This window comes from Nerophis ophidion, linkage group LG08 (assembly GCF_033978795.1).
Source record: "Nerophis ophidion isolate RoL-2023_Sa linkage group LG08, RoL_Noph_v1.0, whole genome shotgun sequence".
Classification (NCBI taxonomy): Eukaryota; Metazoa; Chordata; class Actinopteri; order Syngnathiformes; family Syngnathidae; genus Nerophis; species Nerophis ophidion.
In genome coordinates this window covers 55,016,749-55,035,814 of record NC_084618.1, presented here as the reverse complement: position 1 = coordinate 55,035,814, position 19,066 = coordinate 55,016,749, and the positions used below count along the sequence as shown (strand labels likewise).

General features: G+C 44.3%; 1 protein-coding gene across 4 annotated transcripts in view; it reads right to left on the bottom strand.

The window, feature by feature from the left end:
- Window positions 1-19,066, bottom strand: part of ep300a (E1A binding protein p300 a) — a 98,220-nt gene that overhangs the window by 13,707 nt on the left and 65,447 nt on the right. For all 4 annotated transcript variants that reach the window (XM_061908982.1, XM_061908984.1, XM_061908983.1 and 1 more), the window contains exons 13-18: window positions 9,646-9,798; window positions 8,900-9,385; window positions 7,984-8,392; window positions 7,755-7,873; window positions 4,949-5,012; window positions 4,682-4,857 (exon numbers count right to left, since the gene is read on the bottom strand). In XM_061908982.1, the coding sequence (XP_061764966.1) occupies window positions 4,682-4,857; window positions 4,949-5,012; window positions 7,755-7,873; window positions 7,984-8,392; window positions 8,900-9,385; window positions 9,646-9,798 (1,407 nt within the window). The remainder of the gene's footprint in view (window positions 1-4,681; window positions 4,858-4,948; window positions 5,013-7,754; window positions 7,874-7,983; window positions 8,393-8,899; window positions 9,386-9,645; window positions 9,799-19,066) is intronic.

Here is a 19,066-nt window from a genome sequence, read left to right as displayed (position 1 = left end):
ACTGACTGCTTTTCTGACCCCCCCAGACTTCAATAAAGCAAAACGGCACATTTCAGAGAGGCCTTTTGTTTTGGTCAGCGTAAGGCACACCAGTGCAATAATCATGTTGTTAAATCAGCATCTTGATATGCTACACCTGTCAGGTGAGATGGATTATCTTGGTAAATAATAAGTGCTCACTAACACAGGTTTAGACAGATTTGTGAACAATATTTGAGAAGAATAAATCTTTCGTGTATATAGTAAAAATTTCAGATTGTTGAGTTCAACTCGTAAAAAAAATGGGACATGATATTGCCCAGTACCAAATATTATAGGCGATGATAGGGTTTTCCCTACATGTAATGAATCGTGGTGCAGTGCCACCGCGATATGAAAGCCGCCCACACCTGAAAAATCTAGGTATTTTACATGAAAACAAATTGACGTAATTGTATGAATGAATATGTAAAGCTAATTATTTACACACTATTGACTAGTGATGCACTGAAAAATCAACCACCGAAAAACTTTGATGAACTGTAAGCCAATCGTCGTCCCGAAGTTACAAGTCAATCGTTGTCCCAAAGTTACGAGTCTGACTTTCTGACTTCCTTTACCCTCCTTATTCTAACATGCCAGAGAGCTGTTCATCTACAAGACCTGCTGGGGATATGAGTATACAGCAGCGGCAATTGCTCTAATACTGCAAGACAGCTTCCTCTAAAATAACTCCCCAAAAAGTGGTCAAATGTGTACTTTAGTGTTTACATTTCATTAACTAAATATGCCTAGGAAGCGTTCAAATAAACCCCATTGAGAGATGGTTATGTAAAAAGTAGGGCTGTCAAAGTTAACACGATAATAACCAGTTAACATAAATGTCTTCTTTTCGCGGCACAATTCATTTTGATGTAGTGAAGAAAATGCACCGGCGCAACAGCCCAATACAACAATAAACACCAAGTAGAACCGGACCAAGAAAACTGCATATTAAATGGCAAGGCTAGCCCCACAAGACCAGTTCGTTCTCCCGACAAGACCAAAGTCATTCGCATCCGCAGCAAGTCATCACCGGAGCAAGTTGTGACCAAAATGTCAGCCACAAACAACCTCCTTACCTCGACAGAGGCAGACCATGCTGGAAAGCCCAAAACGAACAGCTGCAACTAACAAACTTTCCAAAGCAATTGCCAAATAGGTGTCAACAGACTCATATTGCAACCGATCAATATTGTAAAGTACAAGGGGCCGCCTTGAACCGTCGCAGGCTCCAACAGTCAAGTAGACCGAGGAGGGACCCGTAGTTGACAGTATAATTTTTTTTATTAATTTGATAAATAATTATCCATCCATCTATCCATCTTTTTCTGATTATCCGAGGTCGGGTCGCGGGGGCAGCAGCCTAAGCAGGGAAGCCCAGACTTCCCCCTCCCCAGCCACTTCGTCCGGCTCCTCCCGGGGGATCCCGAGGCGTTCCCAGGCCAGCCGGGAGACATAGTCTTCCCAACATGTCCTGGGTCTTCCCCGTGGCGTCCTACCGGTCGGATGTGCCCGAAACACCTCCCTAGGGAGGCGTTCGGGTGGCATCCTGACCAGATGCCCGAACCACCTCATCTGGCTCCTCTTGATGTGGAGGAGCAGCGGCTTTACTTTGAGCTCCTCCCGGATGACAGAACTTCTCACCCTATCTCTAAGGGAGAGCCCCGCCACCCAGCCGAGGAAACTCATTTTGGCCGCTTGTACCCGTGATCTTGTCCTTTCGGTCATGACCCAAAGCTCATGAGCATAGGTGAGGATGGGAACGTAGATCGACCAGTAAATTGAGAGCTTTGCCTTCCGGCTCAGCTCCTTCTTCACCACAACAGATCGATACAGCATCCGCATTACTGAAGACGCCGCACCGATCCGCCTGTCGATCTCACGATCCACTCTTATCTCACTCGTGAACAAGACTCCGAGGTACTTGAACTGCTCCACTTGGGGCATGATCTCCTCCCCAAACCAGAGATGGCACTCCACCCTTTTCAGGGCGAGAACCATGGACTCGGACTTAGAGGTGCTGATTCTCATCCCAGTCGCTTCACACTCGGCTGCAAACCGAGCCAATGAGAGCTGAAGATCTTGGCCAGATGAAGCCATCAGGACCACATCATCTGCAAATAGCAAAGATCTAATCCTGCAGCCATCAAACCAGATACCCTCAACGCCCTGATTGCGCCTAGAAATTCTGTCCATAAAAGTTATGAACAGAATCGGTGACAAAGGGCAGCCTTGGCGGAGTCCAACCTTCACTGGAAACGGGTACGACTTACTGCCGGCGATGCGCACCAAGCTCTGACACCGATCATACAGGGAGCGGACCGCCACAATAAGACAGTCTGTTACCTCATACTCTCTGAGCACTCCACTCCCCACAGGACTTCCCGGGTACACGGTCGAATGCCTTCTCCAAGTCCACAAAGCACATGTAGACTGGTTGGGCAAACTCCCATGCACCCCAGACCTTACCGGGTAGGCGGAGGAGTGTGATCCCACGATAGTTGGAACACACCCTCCGGTTCCCCTTCTTAAAGAGAGGAACCACCACCCCGGTCTGCCAAACCAGAGGTACCACCCCCGATGTCCACGCGATGTTGCAGAATCTTGTCAACCAAGACAGCCCCACAGCATCCAGAACCTTAAGGAACTCCAGGCGGCTCTCATCCACCCCCGGGGCCTTGCCACCGAGGAGCTTTTTAACTACCTCGGCAACCTCAGCCCCAGAAATAGGAGAGTCCACCACAGATTCCCCAGGCACTGCTTCCTCATAGAAAAGACGTGCTGGTAGGATTAAGAAGGACTTCGAAGTATTTTTCCCTCCACCGATCCACAACATCCGCAGTCGAGGTCAGCAAAACACCATCCCCACCATACACGGTGTTGATACTGCACTGCTTCCCTATCTTGAGGCGGCGGATGGTCGTCCAGAATCGCCTAGAAGCTGTCCGGAAGTCGTTTTCCATGGCTTCCCCGAACTCTTCCCATGGCTGAGTTTTTGCCTCTGCGACCGCTGAAGCCGCACACCACTTAGGATGTCTGTACCTGTCTACTGCCTTCGAAGTCCTATGAGCCAAAAGAGCCCGATAGGATTCTTTCTTCAGCTTGACGGCATCCCTAACCGCTGGTGTCCACAAGCGGGTTCCAGGGTTACCGCCACGACAGGCACCAACCACCTTGTGGACACAGCTTCAATCGGCCGCCTCGACAATAGCGGTACGGAACATTGTCCACTCGGACTCAATGTCCAGCGCCTCCCTCGTGACATGTTCAAAGTTCTTCTGGAGGTGGGAATTGAAACTTTCTGACAGGAGACTCTGCCAGGCGTTCCCAGCAAACCCTCACAATGCATTTGGGCCTGTGGTCTGTCCGGCATCCTCCCCCACCATCGTAGCCAACTCACCACCAGGTGGTGATCGGTAAAAAGCTCCGCCTCTCTCTTCACCCGAGTGTCCAAAACATGAGACCGCAAATCCTATGACACAACTACAAAGTTGATCATGGAACTGCGGCCTAAGGTGTCCTGGTGCCAAGTGTACATATGGACACCCTTATGTTTGAACATGGTGTTTGTTATTGACAATCTGTGACGAGCACAAAAGTCCAATAACAAAACACCACTTGGGTTCAGATCCGGGTGGCCATTCTTCCCAAGCACGCTTTTCCAGGTTTCACTGTTGTTGCCAACATGAGCATTGAAGTCCCCCAGTAGAACGAGGGAATCACCCGGGAGAGTACTCTCGAGTACTCCATCAAGTGAATCCTAAAAGGGTGGGTACTCTGAGCTGCTGTTTTGCGCCTAAGCGCAAAACAGCCTCTATGGCCCCTGCTATGGGTAGTGAGCCCATTGGTGGGGGGACCCACGTCGCCTCTTCGGGCTGTGCCTGGCCGGACCCCATGAAGCCGCACACCACTTGGGATGTCTGTACCTGTCTACTGCCTTCGAAGTCCTATGAGCCAAAAGAGCCCGATAGGACTCTTTCTTCAGCTTGACGGCATCCCTAACCGCTGGTGTCCACAAGCGGGTTCCAGGGTTACCGCCACGACAGGCACCAACCACCTTGTGGACACAGCTCCAATCGGCCGCCTCGACAATAGCGGTAATAGGATTACCCACCAGGCGCTCGCCATTGTGCCCCACCTCCGGGACTGGCTCCAGAGGGGGGCCCCGGTGACCCGCGTCCGGGCGAGGGAAATCTGGGTCCTTCGTGTATTTTCTTCATAAGAGGTCTTCGAGCTGCTCTTTGTCTGATCCCTCACCTAGGACCTGTTTGCCTTGGGAGACCCTACCATGGGGCATAGAAGCCCCCGGACAACATAGCTCCTAGGATTATTGGGACACGCAAACTCCTCTACCACATTAAGGTGGCAGCCCAGAAAGGAGGATAATTTATTAATTAATTAATGATTATTCATTATTAATTAAAGATAAAAAAAACTTATTTGATTAATTTCAGTTAATTACAGACAAAGCAATTATCGAGATTAAATATTTTAATCAGCCTTAGTAAAAATTAATAATCACTTTTGCATTGCCCCAAGAATAAGCACTAGTCAAGATGTGTTATTTGTCAGAAAATCGAAATATAGTGGAGCCTAATGAGAACTAGGGACTAATATATACAATTGGTCTTTTATGAAGCTATCTGTCCCCTAGTCTCACCTTTCTTCCACAACAGTAGCCAAGGCTCTGCATGACCGGGTCAATCTCTTGTTCAAAGACCTCAGCCAGTTTGGAGCAGCACTTGTAGACTCGAGATGTTTTGCGGTTGTAGAGCCAGGCATTGTTGAACATGAGCCAGATGTCATCCACATACTGCCAGGGATCCTGGTACTGACCTACAACCAAAACAAACATAATTTGGGTTTTTGACAGTAACATATTTATTCATAAGAACTTCAGTATTAAATGTCTGTCTGTTAGACGTACCTGTGTCTAGCTTCCGCTTGATAGTGGACAAATCCATGGGGTTCTTTACAATCTCAAAGTAGTCCTGCCAAAAAACAATGTTTATTTTACCTCATCAAAAAATGATAATTACTTTTGTATGATAAATTCCGTCAGATTCTCTACCCTTTTAAGACACTAAAACACATTTATAATTTGGTTGGTAATTTAAAGATCTGTTTTTTCCCTGCATAATCTCAATTTCATCTACCTCGTTCTGTATCAATTTAATGCTATTCAATATTAATCTGTTTTTATTTACACGTTTTTATTTCTTCGTGAAGCTCCTTTTATTTTTCTCATTTAAAATGTGTTCTTTTTTTATTCCTTAACCCACTTTACATACCCCCTCCTCGCTCCTTTGCAGCATCAAATGAGGTCCAGTGGTTGTTCATCAACTACACACTTCAATGCATCCTAAACCAAGTGCATTGCTATTAAGACAGCTATCCAAGTTTTTGATAGGCAAGTGCTTATGGACAGAGTAGCCTATTTTTTTACTGCTGCTTGTCTATAATCAGTGTTGGACAAATTAATTGAGAAAAATTAATTGAACTAGACACCAAAATGCTACTGGTGCCTATGTAAATGCTAGTAATCAGATGGAAAGACTAAAAAGTTTTATAATGTTGCTTTAATAACCTGCAACAAGTGCTTGAAGACGATACTGTACAAGTAACGTCTTGTAAGTAATGTAGCATGCCGACAGAGGCACACAGTCTGATGCCCTTTTTAAACTTTATTACAGACCTTAACATGTCAAAAGCAGTGTTTAGGTGCGTCACCACACATACAATTGTAAAGTTTCTGTATTCTCCACTCATTTACTAAGAGAAATGTAAAAACTATTTGTATGCTACGTCTCTGGCTAAGCAGTTATGTGTGTGTGTGTGTGTGTGTGTTGTGAAACGGAATTACGATGCATGTCTTCATCATCATTTGTTAAGGAGTGCTGGAACAGCAGCAAATACACATAGTTAATTTACAGTTTTGTAGATGTCACGATGACATGCCTGCTGATTGCTTCAAATAGCGTCAAAATATAAGATGTGTCCCCTTCACTTTCCCTCAGGTGTTCACATTTCCCGATGTAGAACAAGCTAAATCCACACATTTTTGTTTTGGCGCTGCCGGTGAGGAATTGAACTTCCTCATCTAACAAGGTAAAGCATCTGATCGGCTAGACTTCATAGCTAGCCCCTACCAGTCTCTCATATTTGATGCTATTAAAGAACTGTGATTGGAAATATTCCAAATTGTCCTACCCACCCACAAGATGCAATTAAATATGATTGGAAATTGTTTGTCAACATATTTATCTTGTTTTCATTCATCAACACTGGTTGACAGGAATTGACGGGAGGGGTGTGTGTGTGTGGATTTGCGTAGCCTGAAAACCAAGGGACAGAGATTAGGGTAGATGATACTAGTGTATTGTGTTCCTTTTTCAACAGACTGCCAGCAGTTTGATTTAATTTCTAATACAATAAGTTTTCGATGCCTACTTTTCTCCTCCCTGTGGTGTCTGTGCACATCTGACTCTGATGAACTATTTTCATTGGGAATTAACGCTCTTAAGCCTAAATGAAAAGTTCTTGATTTAAAAAATTTCTTATTCCTACCTATCTGTGCATCCATCCATCCATTTTTCTACCGTTTGTCCCTTTTGAGACATGGGGGGTGCTGGAGCCTATCTCAGCTGCATTCGGGCGGAAGGCAGTGTACACCTTGGACAAGTCGCTACCTCATCGCAGGGCCAACACAGATAGACAAACAACATTCACACTCACAGGGAGAACATGCAAACTTCACACAGAAAGATCCAGTGCCCGGGATTGAACTCAGGACCTTCGTATTGTGAGGCACATGCATTAACCCTTGTTCCACCATGCTGCCCCTATCTATGCAAATAACCAGTATTTAAATACAACACAATTCCTCAAGTAATTTTTATTCACTAATGTTATTTTTCTACTGTGAGAAAGTACAACCAGGATGAAATACTGAGTGAAACATGTCCCATTAATTTTACTTCTTAACTGCAGATACATCAAAGCTCCCACTCTTCTCAAATCAACGATATGTTAAGTGTCACTGCCTGCACATAGTAAATATAGTAACTGACACGTCCACTATACCTCTCCTCTGCCAGTCATTCAAAATAGCCTCGGGAGAGAAAAAATCTCATATTCATGGACCAATAACAACCCTTTTTGACTTACAGTCGCAAGTCTCTCAATGCTCTAAGTCCTTAACATGGTCTTAAAAGTCGCTAAATCTAACGAAAAAGTCATTTGAAGGCACTGGGTTGCAGAACTACTTCATGTGCAAATGCAAATTTGATTTGCTGGTAACATAACGTGAGGTGTGAGGTGGCGACTTGTCCAGGGTGTACACCGCTTTCCGCCCAATTGTAGCTGAGATAGGCACCAGCGCCCCCCGCTGGGAATAAGCGGTAGAAAATGGATGGGTGGATCGATGGATAGATAACGTGAGGTGCTGCACCGGCTAGAATCAGAAACCAGAAGATAAGGTGACAACAGACATGCATGTACATTTTTTTAACAACACGTTTTCATTCACTCACAGGGCTGGGAAAGGGGAGGACATAATTCTACAGGGTAACTTAACAATATCCATGATAGTTGACCTTTTTTTTCATTTTCCATGAATGAAAAAATTTTTTAATTGTAAAATATTCCAGGTTTTCCAGGACATATGGAAACATTGAAAATTATTAGCACGAAAGACGAACAATTTTGAGTCTGGTGTGAGTGCAGTTACGTACAGGTATGCACAGCAGCTGGGGGTCAACAGGCATCCTGAACGGCAGCGACTCTGGTTCTTGTCTGTAGAGAGACTCAAGTGTTGGCATGAGAGCCTGACGAAGCTCTTCTGGCTTAAAAACTGCAAAGAAAAAATTAAATATGATGGTAAATGCAGAACCTACTCAAAAAATGTAATGCAAAAAACAATTTGAATTAATATATTTTTAAAATGTACAAATAAACACATACTTTTCTTTTTTACTGGAGCTTGCGATACAGCTGATTCCGATGACACTTCTTCCTCTTTCACCTCCTTTTTCACTACTGGTTTTTTATCTTCTGTTTTCACAATTGATGTTGGTGGGGTTGTTGACGTATCCATAGGAACTCCTTTACCTCCTTCTCCAGAACATTCCTCCTTTTTCACTTCTATTTTCAAAGGGATTTCTTCCATTTTCACGTTGCTGAGCTTTCCCCCTTTGGAAACACTGCCAGAATCGCTCTCCTCCGCTTCATCCTGCTGTTTGACCTCAACTTTGGGATTGGTGACAGCAGCTGTAGTGTCTGATTGAGCCTGCTGTAAGGAAGTATCTAAGCTGTTGACAGAGGCAGGAGTCAGGGCTTGACTGTCCGCTTGGAATGAACCTTTTTGGGACAACTTGAGAGACAAAAAGAAACAAATTCAGGGTACATGGAAAAAAAAAAAGCATGTTATATTGTTTTCCTATTAAAAAGAACAAATAAAGGTGTTTATTATTTGTAAAGAAAACGCTCAAAGAAACATTTTGGGGACAGTACAAAATCAAATAGCATCACTTTAAACAGGCCAGGACCAGGGTGCAGTAGATTCTCAATTGCATATTTGTGGTAAAATAAGTCTCTCATCTCAGAATTAAATTGAGTGAAAAATGTCATATCCCAAATGAATTTAGGTACAAAAAAAGTATAACGTAGTTGTATGCAAAATACCATATGAAATTGGTATAGACATTGATTAAAAATAAGGTAGAGTATTCGCCTATAATTTAAATTTAAATACTCAGAATTATGTATTCTCTAAAACCTCTGGTAGACCACACTCAGGAGGATCTATCACACCAGAAAGAGAACTTTGCATTCAAGTGGATAGAGTGCAAGTGGTTATAAACTGTAAACCCACACTGACCGGGGTGCGTGGCAGCTGAGCACCATGCGGCGTTGAGCCGGAACCAAGTCCAGGGTGAGAAGGAGTAGAGGATCCAGTCCCAACATGAGGCTGCTGAAGGGGCTTGTTGGAGCCAGGGCCTTGGCCCAGCTGGTTCTGCTGGGGGGTGTGGGGTGGTACTAGCTGTGGTGCATTAGGGGTGTGCGGCTGAGGGGTTTGGGACCCTGCTAGTCTCGGGGGTGTCTGATGAGGTGTAGGCGAACGACTGTGAGCTGGTGAGGGTGAGCTGCCACGCATGGCTCCTAAATGGGGGATGGAGTTGGGTTGTTGGTTTGCATTAGGAGTCATTGCTGAGGCAGGGGCTCCAAGAGCTGAGTTGGGACCTCCACCACCAACACTCTGAGGACCCATGGGACCCACAGTGCAGACACCGCCAGAACTGCTTACAGAACCTGGTTGTGCCAAAGGACTAGCAACTGGGAGAGAGGGAGGAGTGCCCATCTGCGTCTAAAGATACAGACAGGTAAACAGTTTAAGACAGACATGACAAAAGTGTGCAAACAAACCATATCAAATATTCATTGATATGAGAGAGAAAACATGCAACTCTCATTTTCACTATTTAGTATTCATGATAAAAATGCTAAATACAAAGGTTGTTTGAGAACAGATGACTGCAACCAGAAAGTTTAGACATTGCAAAACATTATTTTAACTTGGCTATTAGTGGTTGCACTTTTAGTCATTATAATTGCTGCAATTCATACCTGTGCCAAGTTACCCTGGGGTCCTGACTGGGCCATCCCAGGAGCAGTTGTTCCGACTCCGGGTCCTGAACTTGGAAACTGTCCCTGGGACATATACTGGTTCTGTAGTTGGTTAACATTAGGCTGACCCATCCTTGGTCCAACCATTCCCATCTAGAAGTTTTCAAAAACAGAAATAATGAAGTACTGAGTTACTGGTCTAACAAATAAAGAAAGCCCAATTGTTTGTGAAGTTGCGTTTAGTATCACCAAACAAAATCTGAATGTGCAAATTTAGTATTGGGTGGGTTGAGGTGATCAAATGAGCACTCCTTTTCTCTTACTGGCCATGCTGTAAGGCAGGGGTCCCCAAACTTTTTGACTCGGGGGCCGCATTGGTTCAAAACAACATTTTCTAAAATAATTGAAAAACTGTTCAATAACATATTAGAAAGTTTCACAAACAAAAATAGAATACTCGCTGAGAACCAATATGGATACATAGCTAATGTTTCAACTTTGATGGCTTTATTCAAAATTACAGAAGAAATTACCAATGCAATAGATGTGCAGCAGCAGTGTTTATGGATCTAATTAAGGCAATTGACACAATTAATCACAATATTTTAATACAAAAAATTACAATGGTATGGCATCAGAGGGTTGGTCTTAGGATAGATTAGAAGTAATTTAACAAACGGGAAACAATACGTGAAGGTAGGCGAACACACATCTACAATGCTAAATATATCCCGTGGTGTACCCTAGCGACCAAAATTGTTCAATATTTATATAAATGACATTAGCAAAGTTACAAAAGATTTAAAGTTAGTATAATTCGCGAATGGTACAACAGTGTTTTGTTCAGGATTGTTTAAATATTTGGCAAACTAACTTGCAACATTCAAGGAGGGCAGAATATAGGGTAGCCTGTGTTGCCTTTTACAATAAGCAGCACCAGTTGAAACTGCATTGAACAAGGGACCACAGTAGTCTACCAAGTCAAATTCCCTGTGTGTTAAACATACTTCTGACAATATAAGAAACAGCATGTTATTATTAAAAACTAAAAACACATTTGTTTACTAAATATACATAAAACAAGTGTTCAGCCTTATTAAAAAAAGATATAAATCATTGCAAATAAAATGATCATGTCATAAAATATGATGTTGTATTGACCACACCCCTTGCCATGCCCCCAACGCCACTTATATAGTGATAATCTAGCGGAAACACTAAATTATGTTAAGATGCAGCGGTCAATGGAAACCCTAAAAAGTTGTTTGTTTGGTTGAAATGAATTCATGAAAGTAATGGAATAAACATTCCTCTGGGGAAAAAACATTTTTTTAGGAATAAGCTGGCACCATATAAGATTAGTCTGTTTTTGCCAAAAAGTAAAAAAAATAAAAATAAAAATAAAAAGTTTGGAGTTATCAGTTTTGGTTATTTAATTTGTACACAATCATCATTTAATTTTTGTAATAAATGTGCAACTATTTAAATTTGGAGTTTAATTTTGATTGTTAGAAACAATTCAATTGCAGCCGACATCAACAGGAAGGCTGTTTCATAAAAAGCTCCACAAAAAACATTCATTTTAAATAAAAAGGAAAATAGATATGTCTGTTTTTGCATCTGAACTCTTGATGTGTGTAACCTCTTGCTGAATTCACTGAAATCGTCACGGTATCAAGCCTACGGGACTCTGCGTTGTGTTTGATGTAATGATGGACAAGAGACTTGAGTGATGTTATGGACACCGCTTACTTCCTGATGTGGAATGGAATGTGCACCAGTCAATACAGTCAGGCTATTTACAACACATTTGATCATGGCCATACTGAACTGGCGTATTTTACAATTTTAAATATTACATAAAACATTTACTTGATGTGGAGTGGAATGTGCAACAGTCAATACAGTGAGGCTATTTATAACACACTATTAAAAATAGTACATCAAATTAGCATCGAAGTTAATTGGCTACTCAATTGTATTTGAGCAGTGTTACCCAACTCGCCTCGATCATGGCCATACTAAACTGACGAATGTAATGCCAGTCCAGCATATTTATAGCCCATGTCTAAGAGAGGGCGCTATTGAGCACTCACATAAACCCTTGTTCGAACAAGTGAAATGAATAACACGCAGTAACCTCTTATTTGTGCATTACACCAAAAATAAAATAAAAACTATTTTGTTTGCCACAACACCAATCACAGTATCCACATACCTCAAGGTGCGTAAATTATTTAAAGTTAAAGGCATTCCATGCAGTCCGGATTTTATAAAAATGTTTTTGTTAGACTCAAACAATCAAATGAAACAACAGAGTATAAATTAAAACTTTGTTAACTTGATTTAATTGGTCGATCGTTGCAGGTCTATTATACTCCCTCAAGCCTTTTCGAAACAATCAATCAAAGTTTACTTATATAGGCCTTAATCACAAACGTCTCAAAGCGCTGCACAAGTCACAACGACATCCTCGGCTCAGATCCTGGATCAGGGCAAGAAAAAGCTCAACTCAATGGACACAATGACAAACCTCGGAGGGGGCTGCAGATGTGGGGACCCACCCCTGTGTCCAGGGGCATTTTTTCATATGTTTATTAACAATAACAACTATGACAAACGATTTTGTGATACTAAAAAATATCAATGTAATCATTGTAATATCGACTATATCAGTGGTGTGCCGTCAGAGCCAGCAAGGCCTTCTCTGCTGGCCTAACATAACCAGAAATCAGTATCATAATTAAAGATAAAAGGTATTTTTTTTATTTACTTTCCCTAAATATCTAAAAGTATTCATATTCTCTCAATGTCATATGCTCCTCCAGTGCTGTTTTTAGTTTATGGAGTTTTTATCCAATCAAAATTCAGCCAGCTTATGTTGCCATGCTGCACCAAATCTGCCACAGGCCTTCAGATACAGCAATGCTGGCGCCTGTGCGCTGTAAGTGAACGGGGACATACAGTGCTAGACATTTGCAATAGCCAATCAGATCACTCGTTGTTGTCAGTAAGGCCTTCTAGATGGCCTAAGGCAGATATATAGTGATATTATGAGCTAGGTAACATAAGAACTCCATTAATCACCATGCCACAGTAATGTAGAGCATGCGCAGTAGCCCTGTTTAGGTTGTTGAATGTAGCCATGCCGGCAGCGGGAAGTTTTGGATGAACACGCTCTGGAGTACACTTTAATAACTCAGCCAACATGCCTCGTCTGCATCTTTTATGATTAGACAAGACAACACATACATTTGCAAGGCCATTTTCAAGAAGGATATTTAAAGAGAAAATACATTTTGTGAGACCATCTCGGCCAACCCTGGAACTTGCTAGCTCAGCTGTCGATGTAATGTGAGTTCAGATATTTTATTTCTTAATTTTTTCAGGTTTAAAATATTTTTCCAATTTTAAATTTTGACAGTACCACATAAGATATGTTTTAATTGCTGATGAGGGTTTATTGATTTTTAAATGTGCCAGAAAAACCTGTTATGTACACTGTTGGTGGTGATTCAATGCCCAGTAGTGCGTAAATGTGTTTCTGTATGGTATTTCTCCAGCAATGGTCGTGTGGGGACATAAATTATGGTATTTTGAGAGGTAATCATTGAAGTCGGACATCACTGAAGGCCTAGGTGGGAAACGCACGGCCTGCCACTGGACTATATACAGCTGTTGCACTTGGTATCGTTAGTCATTATTTGTATCCACCCATTTGTTTACATTGAGGAGCGCTAGCTTGAATGTTAACGGTTAGCTAGTGGATCCTCCTGTAGTGAACCGTGTTTAGCTATCCCTCATCGTGTAGGGATGGTACTTGTAAGAAACGTAGTTTGTCGCCATGGCGGCGAGGATTAGTAATAAAACACTGAAGAGGGCGTTAGTCGCTAGCGAGGATTCTGCCGTGCATTGCTTCACCTTTAACGTTAGTTTTGAAACCAAAATACAGACCCTTTTCAAAAAATTTTAATATTATGAAAAAGTGTCATCACTTCTACAATTCCACTCAAAACGCCAAACCGCCATACATCACAGAAACAAACATGGTGTCAATCATGTGGGCCATCCTCACTGTTTTCCGAGGAAGACTTTACATTTGGCATTTGGATCAAACCTTAGGGCTGGACAATTATGGCAAAAATAATAATGATTATTTTAAATGATATTGAACGCATGATTAATAACACGATTATCAATTAATTGACAAACAAGTATTTGTTTTACCGCCAAAATGTAACTTTAAATACAATTTAAAACAACAACCGGATATAAATTAGTTATGTAATGATAGTAACAGTAAATTTTAACAATATGAAAAAAATGCATTTAGTTTCTTCCATTTAAATTTTTTTCAATTTTTTTTTTTTTTTAGTAAGCATTGAAAGAACAATCCATTATTTTACACTCATTTTACTATCAGTGTATGTGCTTTTTGTCATAAATAAAAAAAGGTATTTATTTTAAATAAAATGTCTATTAATTTAATTAAAAAATCCTCAGATTTATTCGTGCAACACATCGTTGAGGAATTTTGACCAGTGTTTTAAGTCAAAGCATAATCATTTTCTAAATGTTATAAAGCTGGGGTACTTGAATCTTGTGTCACCAGGCAGAATTCAAACTTTAAATCCCGCCCCACAATTGCTGATAGTCCCTCCCAGTCTCCTCCTCACTGGAAGTGCACGAAATTGCACACAAGAGCTGTACTTGCACATGCATAGGTTGTTGACAGTTCACGGTTACAATAACGCGAATATCACATGGCCTTACTTTTTTTGTTGCATTTTCTGATTACTGGTTAGACATAATAGGGTTGTGTCAATTAAAAAGCTGTTTTGATGGTGATATCCCAAACCTCTAGTAGAAGTTTCACTGTCATGTTACCAGCTCAGGATTTTGCATGCTTGTTGCGCTGCCCATTATTGGATTTTTCTTAATCATAATATTTTATGATTGTGACCAGTGTCTGAGCTGCAACCTTATCGTGGTAGAGGAGTTTGCGTGTCCCAATGATCCTAGGAGCTATGTTGTCCGGGGGCATAAAGCCCCCTGGTAGGGTCTCCCAAGGCAAACAGGTTCTAGGTGAGGGATCAGACAAAGAGCAGCTCGAAGACCTTTATGAAGATGAAAAACCATGGACCCAGATTTCCCTCGCCCGGACGCGGGTCACCGGGGCCCCCCTCTGGAGCCAGGCCCGGAGGTGGGGCACGATGGCGAGCGCCTGGTGGCCGGGCCTGTTCCCATGGGGCCCGGCCGGGCACAGCCCGAAGAGGCAACGTGGGTCACCCCTCCAATGGGCTCACCACCCATAGCAGGGGCCATAGAGGTCGGGTGCATTGTGAGCTGGGCGACAGCCGAAGGCAGGGCACTTGGCGGTCCGATCCTCGGCTACAGAAGCTAGCTCTTGGGACGTGGAACGTCACGTCACTGGGGGGGAAGGAGCCTGAGCTAGTGCGCGAAGTCGAGAAATTCCGGCTGGATATAGTTGGACTCACTTCGACGCACAGCAAGGGCTCTGGAACCACTTCTCTCGAGAGGGATTGGACCCTCTTCCACTCTGGCGTTGCCGGCAGTGAGAGGCGACGGGCTGGGGTGGCAATTCTTGTTTCCCCCCGGCTCAAAGCCTGTACGTTGGAGTTCAACCCGGTGGACGAAAGGGTAGCCTCCCTCCGCCTTCGGGTGGGGGGACGGGTCCTGACTGTTGTTTGTGCTTACGCACCAAACAGCAGTTCAGAGTACCCACCCTTTTTGGGTACACTCGAGGGAGTACTGGAAAGTGCTCCCCCGGGTGATTCCCTTGTCCTACTGGGAGACTTCAACGCTCACGTTGGCAACGACAGTGAAACCTGGAGAGGCGTGATTGGGAAGAATGGCCGCCCGGATCTGAACCCGAGTGGTGTTTTGTTATTGGACTTTTGTGCTCGTCACAGTTTGTCGATAACAAACACCATGTTCAAACATAAGGGTGTCCATATGTGCACTTGGCACCAGGATACCCTAGGCCGCAGTTCCATGATCGACTTTGTAGTTGTGTCATCGGATTTGCGGCCTCATGTTTTAGACACTCGGGTGAAGAGAGGGGCGGAGCTTTCTACCGATCACCACCTGGTGGTGAGTTGGCTGCGATGGTGGGGGAGGATGCCGGACAGACCTGGGAGGCCCAAACGCATTGTGAGGGTCTGCTGGGAACGTCTGGCAGAGTCTCCTGTCAGACAAAGTTTCAATTCCCACCTCCGGAAGAACTTTGAACATGTCACGAGGGAGGTGCTGGACATTGAGTCCGAGTGGACCATGTTCCGCACCTCTATTGTCGAGGCGGCAGATCGGAGCTGTGGCCGCAAGGTAGTTGGTGCCTGTCGGGGCGGCAATCCTAAAACCCCTTGGTGGACACCAGCGGTGAGGGATGCCGTCAAGCTGAAGAAGGAGTCCTATCGGGTCCTTTTGGCTCATAGGACTCCGGAGGCAGTGGACAGGTACCGACAGGCCAAGCGGTGTGCAGCTTCAGCGGTCGCGGAGGCAAAAACTCGGACATGGGAAGAGTTCGGGGAAGCCAGGGAAAACGACTTCCGGACGGCTTCGAAGCGATTCTGGACCACCGTCCGCCGCCTCAGGAAGGGGAAGCAGTGCACTATCAACACCGTGTATGGTGCAGATGGTGTTCTGCTGACCTCGACTGCGGATGTTGTGGATAGGTGGAAGGAATACTTCGAAGACCTCCTCAATCCCACCAACACGTCTTCCTATGAGGAAGCAGTGCCTGGGGAATCTGTGGTGGACTCTCCTATTTCTGGGGCTGAGGTCGCTGAGGTAGTTAAAAAGCTCCTCGGTGGCAAGGCCCCAGGGGTGGACGAGATCCGCCCGGAGTTCCTTAAGGCTCTGGATGCTGTGGGGCTGTCTTGGTTGACAAGACTTTGCAGCATCGCGTGGACATCGGGGGCGGTACCTCTGGATTGGCAGACCGGGGTGGTGGTTCCTCTCTTTAAGAAGGGGGACCGGAGGGTGTGTTCCAACTATCGTGGGATCACACTCCTCAGCCTTCCCGGTAAGGTTTATTCAGGTGTACTGGAGAGGAGGCTACGTCGGATAGTCGAACCTCGGATTCAGGAGGAACAGTGTGGTTTTCGTCCTGGTCGTGGAACTGTGGACCAGCTCTATACTCTCGGCAGGGTTCTTGAGGGTGCATGGGAGTTTGCCCAACCAGTCTACATGTGCTTTGTGGACTTGGAGAAGGCATTCGACCGTGTCCCTCGGGAAGTCCTGTGGGGAGTGCTCAGAGAGTATGGGGTATCGGACTGTCTTATTGTGGCGGTCCGTTCCTGTACGATCAGTGCCAGAGCTTGGTTCGCATTGCCGGCAGTAAGTCGAACACATTTCCAGTGAGGGTTGGACTCCGCCAAGGCTGTCCTTTGTCACCGATTCTGTTCATAACTTTTATGGACAGAATTTCTAGGCGCAGTCAAGGCGTTGAGGGGTTCCGGTTTGGTAACCGCAGGATTAGGTCTCTGCTTTTTGCAGATGATGTGGTCCTGACGGCTTCATCTGACCGGGATCTTCAGCTCTCGCTGGATCGGTTCGCAGCCGAGTGTGAAGCGACCGGAATGAGAATCAGCACCTCCAAATCCGAGTCCATGGTTCTCGCCCGGAAAAGGGTGGAGTGCCATCTCCGGGTTGGGGAGGAGACCCTGCCCCAAGTGGAGGAGTTCAAGTACCTAGGAGTCTTGTTCACGAGTGAGGGAAGAGTGGATCGTGAGATCGACAGGCGGATCGGTGCGGCGTCCTCAGTAATGCGGACGTTGTACCGATCCGTTGTGGTGAAGAAGGAGCTGAGCCGGAAGGCAAAGCTCTCAATTTACCGGTCGATCTACGTTCCCATCCTCACCTATGGTCATGAGCTTTGGGTCATGACCGAAAGGATAAGATCACGGGTACAAGCGGCCGAAATGAGTTCCCTCCGCCGTGTGGCGGGGCTCTCTCTTAGAGATAGGGTGAGAAGCTCTGCCATCCGGGAGGAACTCAAAGTAAAGCCGCTGCTCCTCCACATCGAGAGGAGCCAGATGAGGTGGTTCGGGCATCTGGTCAGGATGCCACCCGAACGCCTCCCTAGGGAGGTGTTTAGGGCACGTCCAACCGGTAGGAGGCCACGGGGAAGACCCAGGACACGTTGGGAAGACTATGTCTCCCGGCTGGCCTGGGAACGCCTCGGGATCCCCCGGGAAGAGCTAGACGAAGTGGCTGGGGAGAGGGAAGTCTGGGTTTCCCTGCTTAGGCTGTTGCCCCCGCGACCCGACCTCGGATAAGCGGAAGATGGATGGATGGATGGATGGAAAATCCAAAGTATTAATTGAGAATACAACTTAATAATTGTCCACCCTTAGTAGACTGTTCAGCAAACTTTCCGCAAGGAGGGAACCAACATTACACTTCAACACATCAAACCTTATTAGCCATTTGAAACTCCAGCATGGCTACAAAAGTGTTTTGAAAGATTACGATGACGTCGGAAATGCTAAAGAAAAGGATTGTTCCTATTGCTCCGCTGTTTTAAAAGTGCAAAACGTTTGCCATGTCTCTTGGATGATGATTTCATCCTGAGGAATATCATAGATGAAATGGATCAGGCTAAACGAATGAATGATATCATTGTGACAGGGCACCAAATTAAACCAATATCCTACATGAAAGCTGGAATAATGGAGGTGAATTAGATGACATGGACAGCAGAACAGCAAGTGGTCAACTTTCTGCAATCCAAAAAAATGTAAATCTACATTAATACCATCGAAACATCCCACTGAATGGAAAAAAACACAACACCACTCCAGTCATCCTCATGAAACCCGTAAACAGAAAATATAAAATGGCACTGCTGAAACAGGGAAAGAAGCTGAAAGGAACAAATGTGCACATGAATGAGCATCTCACAAAACGTGATGCTGAAATCGCCAAGAAAGCAGGCGAATTGAAAAACCAGCGAAAAAACCATGGAACTTAGAATGCCAACTGTAAAATCTACATCAAGCTGAATGGAGGTCGAGTAGCAAGATAACTTGTTGTCCATGACATCAAGAACCTGTACAAACATTAAAGTTTACACAACAACAATGACAATGGAGTCTGACGGAAAACAAACTCCTAAATTCAACACCACTAAACAAGAAAACCTAGATTCAGGAGTGCATTCACATTCACTTAGAGAGATTATTGAAACAACATCAAAGATTGTTGAACAAGAAAATATGGAACTGAAAAACCTCTGCAACAAAGATCACAGAAACCAGGATTTACAAAATGATAATCAAGCATATGAACATTTTTTAAACATGTTCATCATACTTTTGGACAAACATTGTTAATGGAAACAACTCTGTAGAAAGCAGAGAAAGAACAACCAACCATGGATGACAAAAAGATAAAAAAA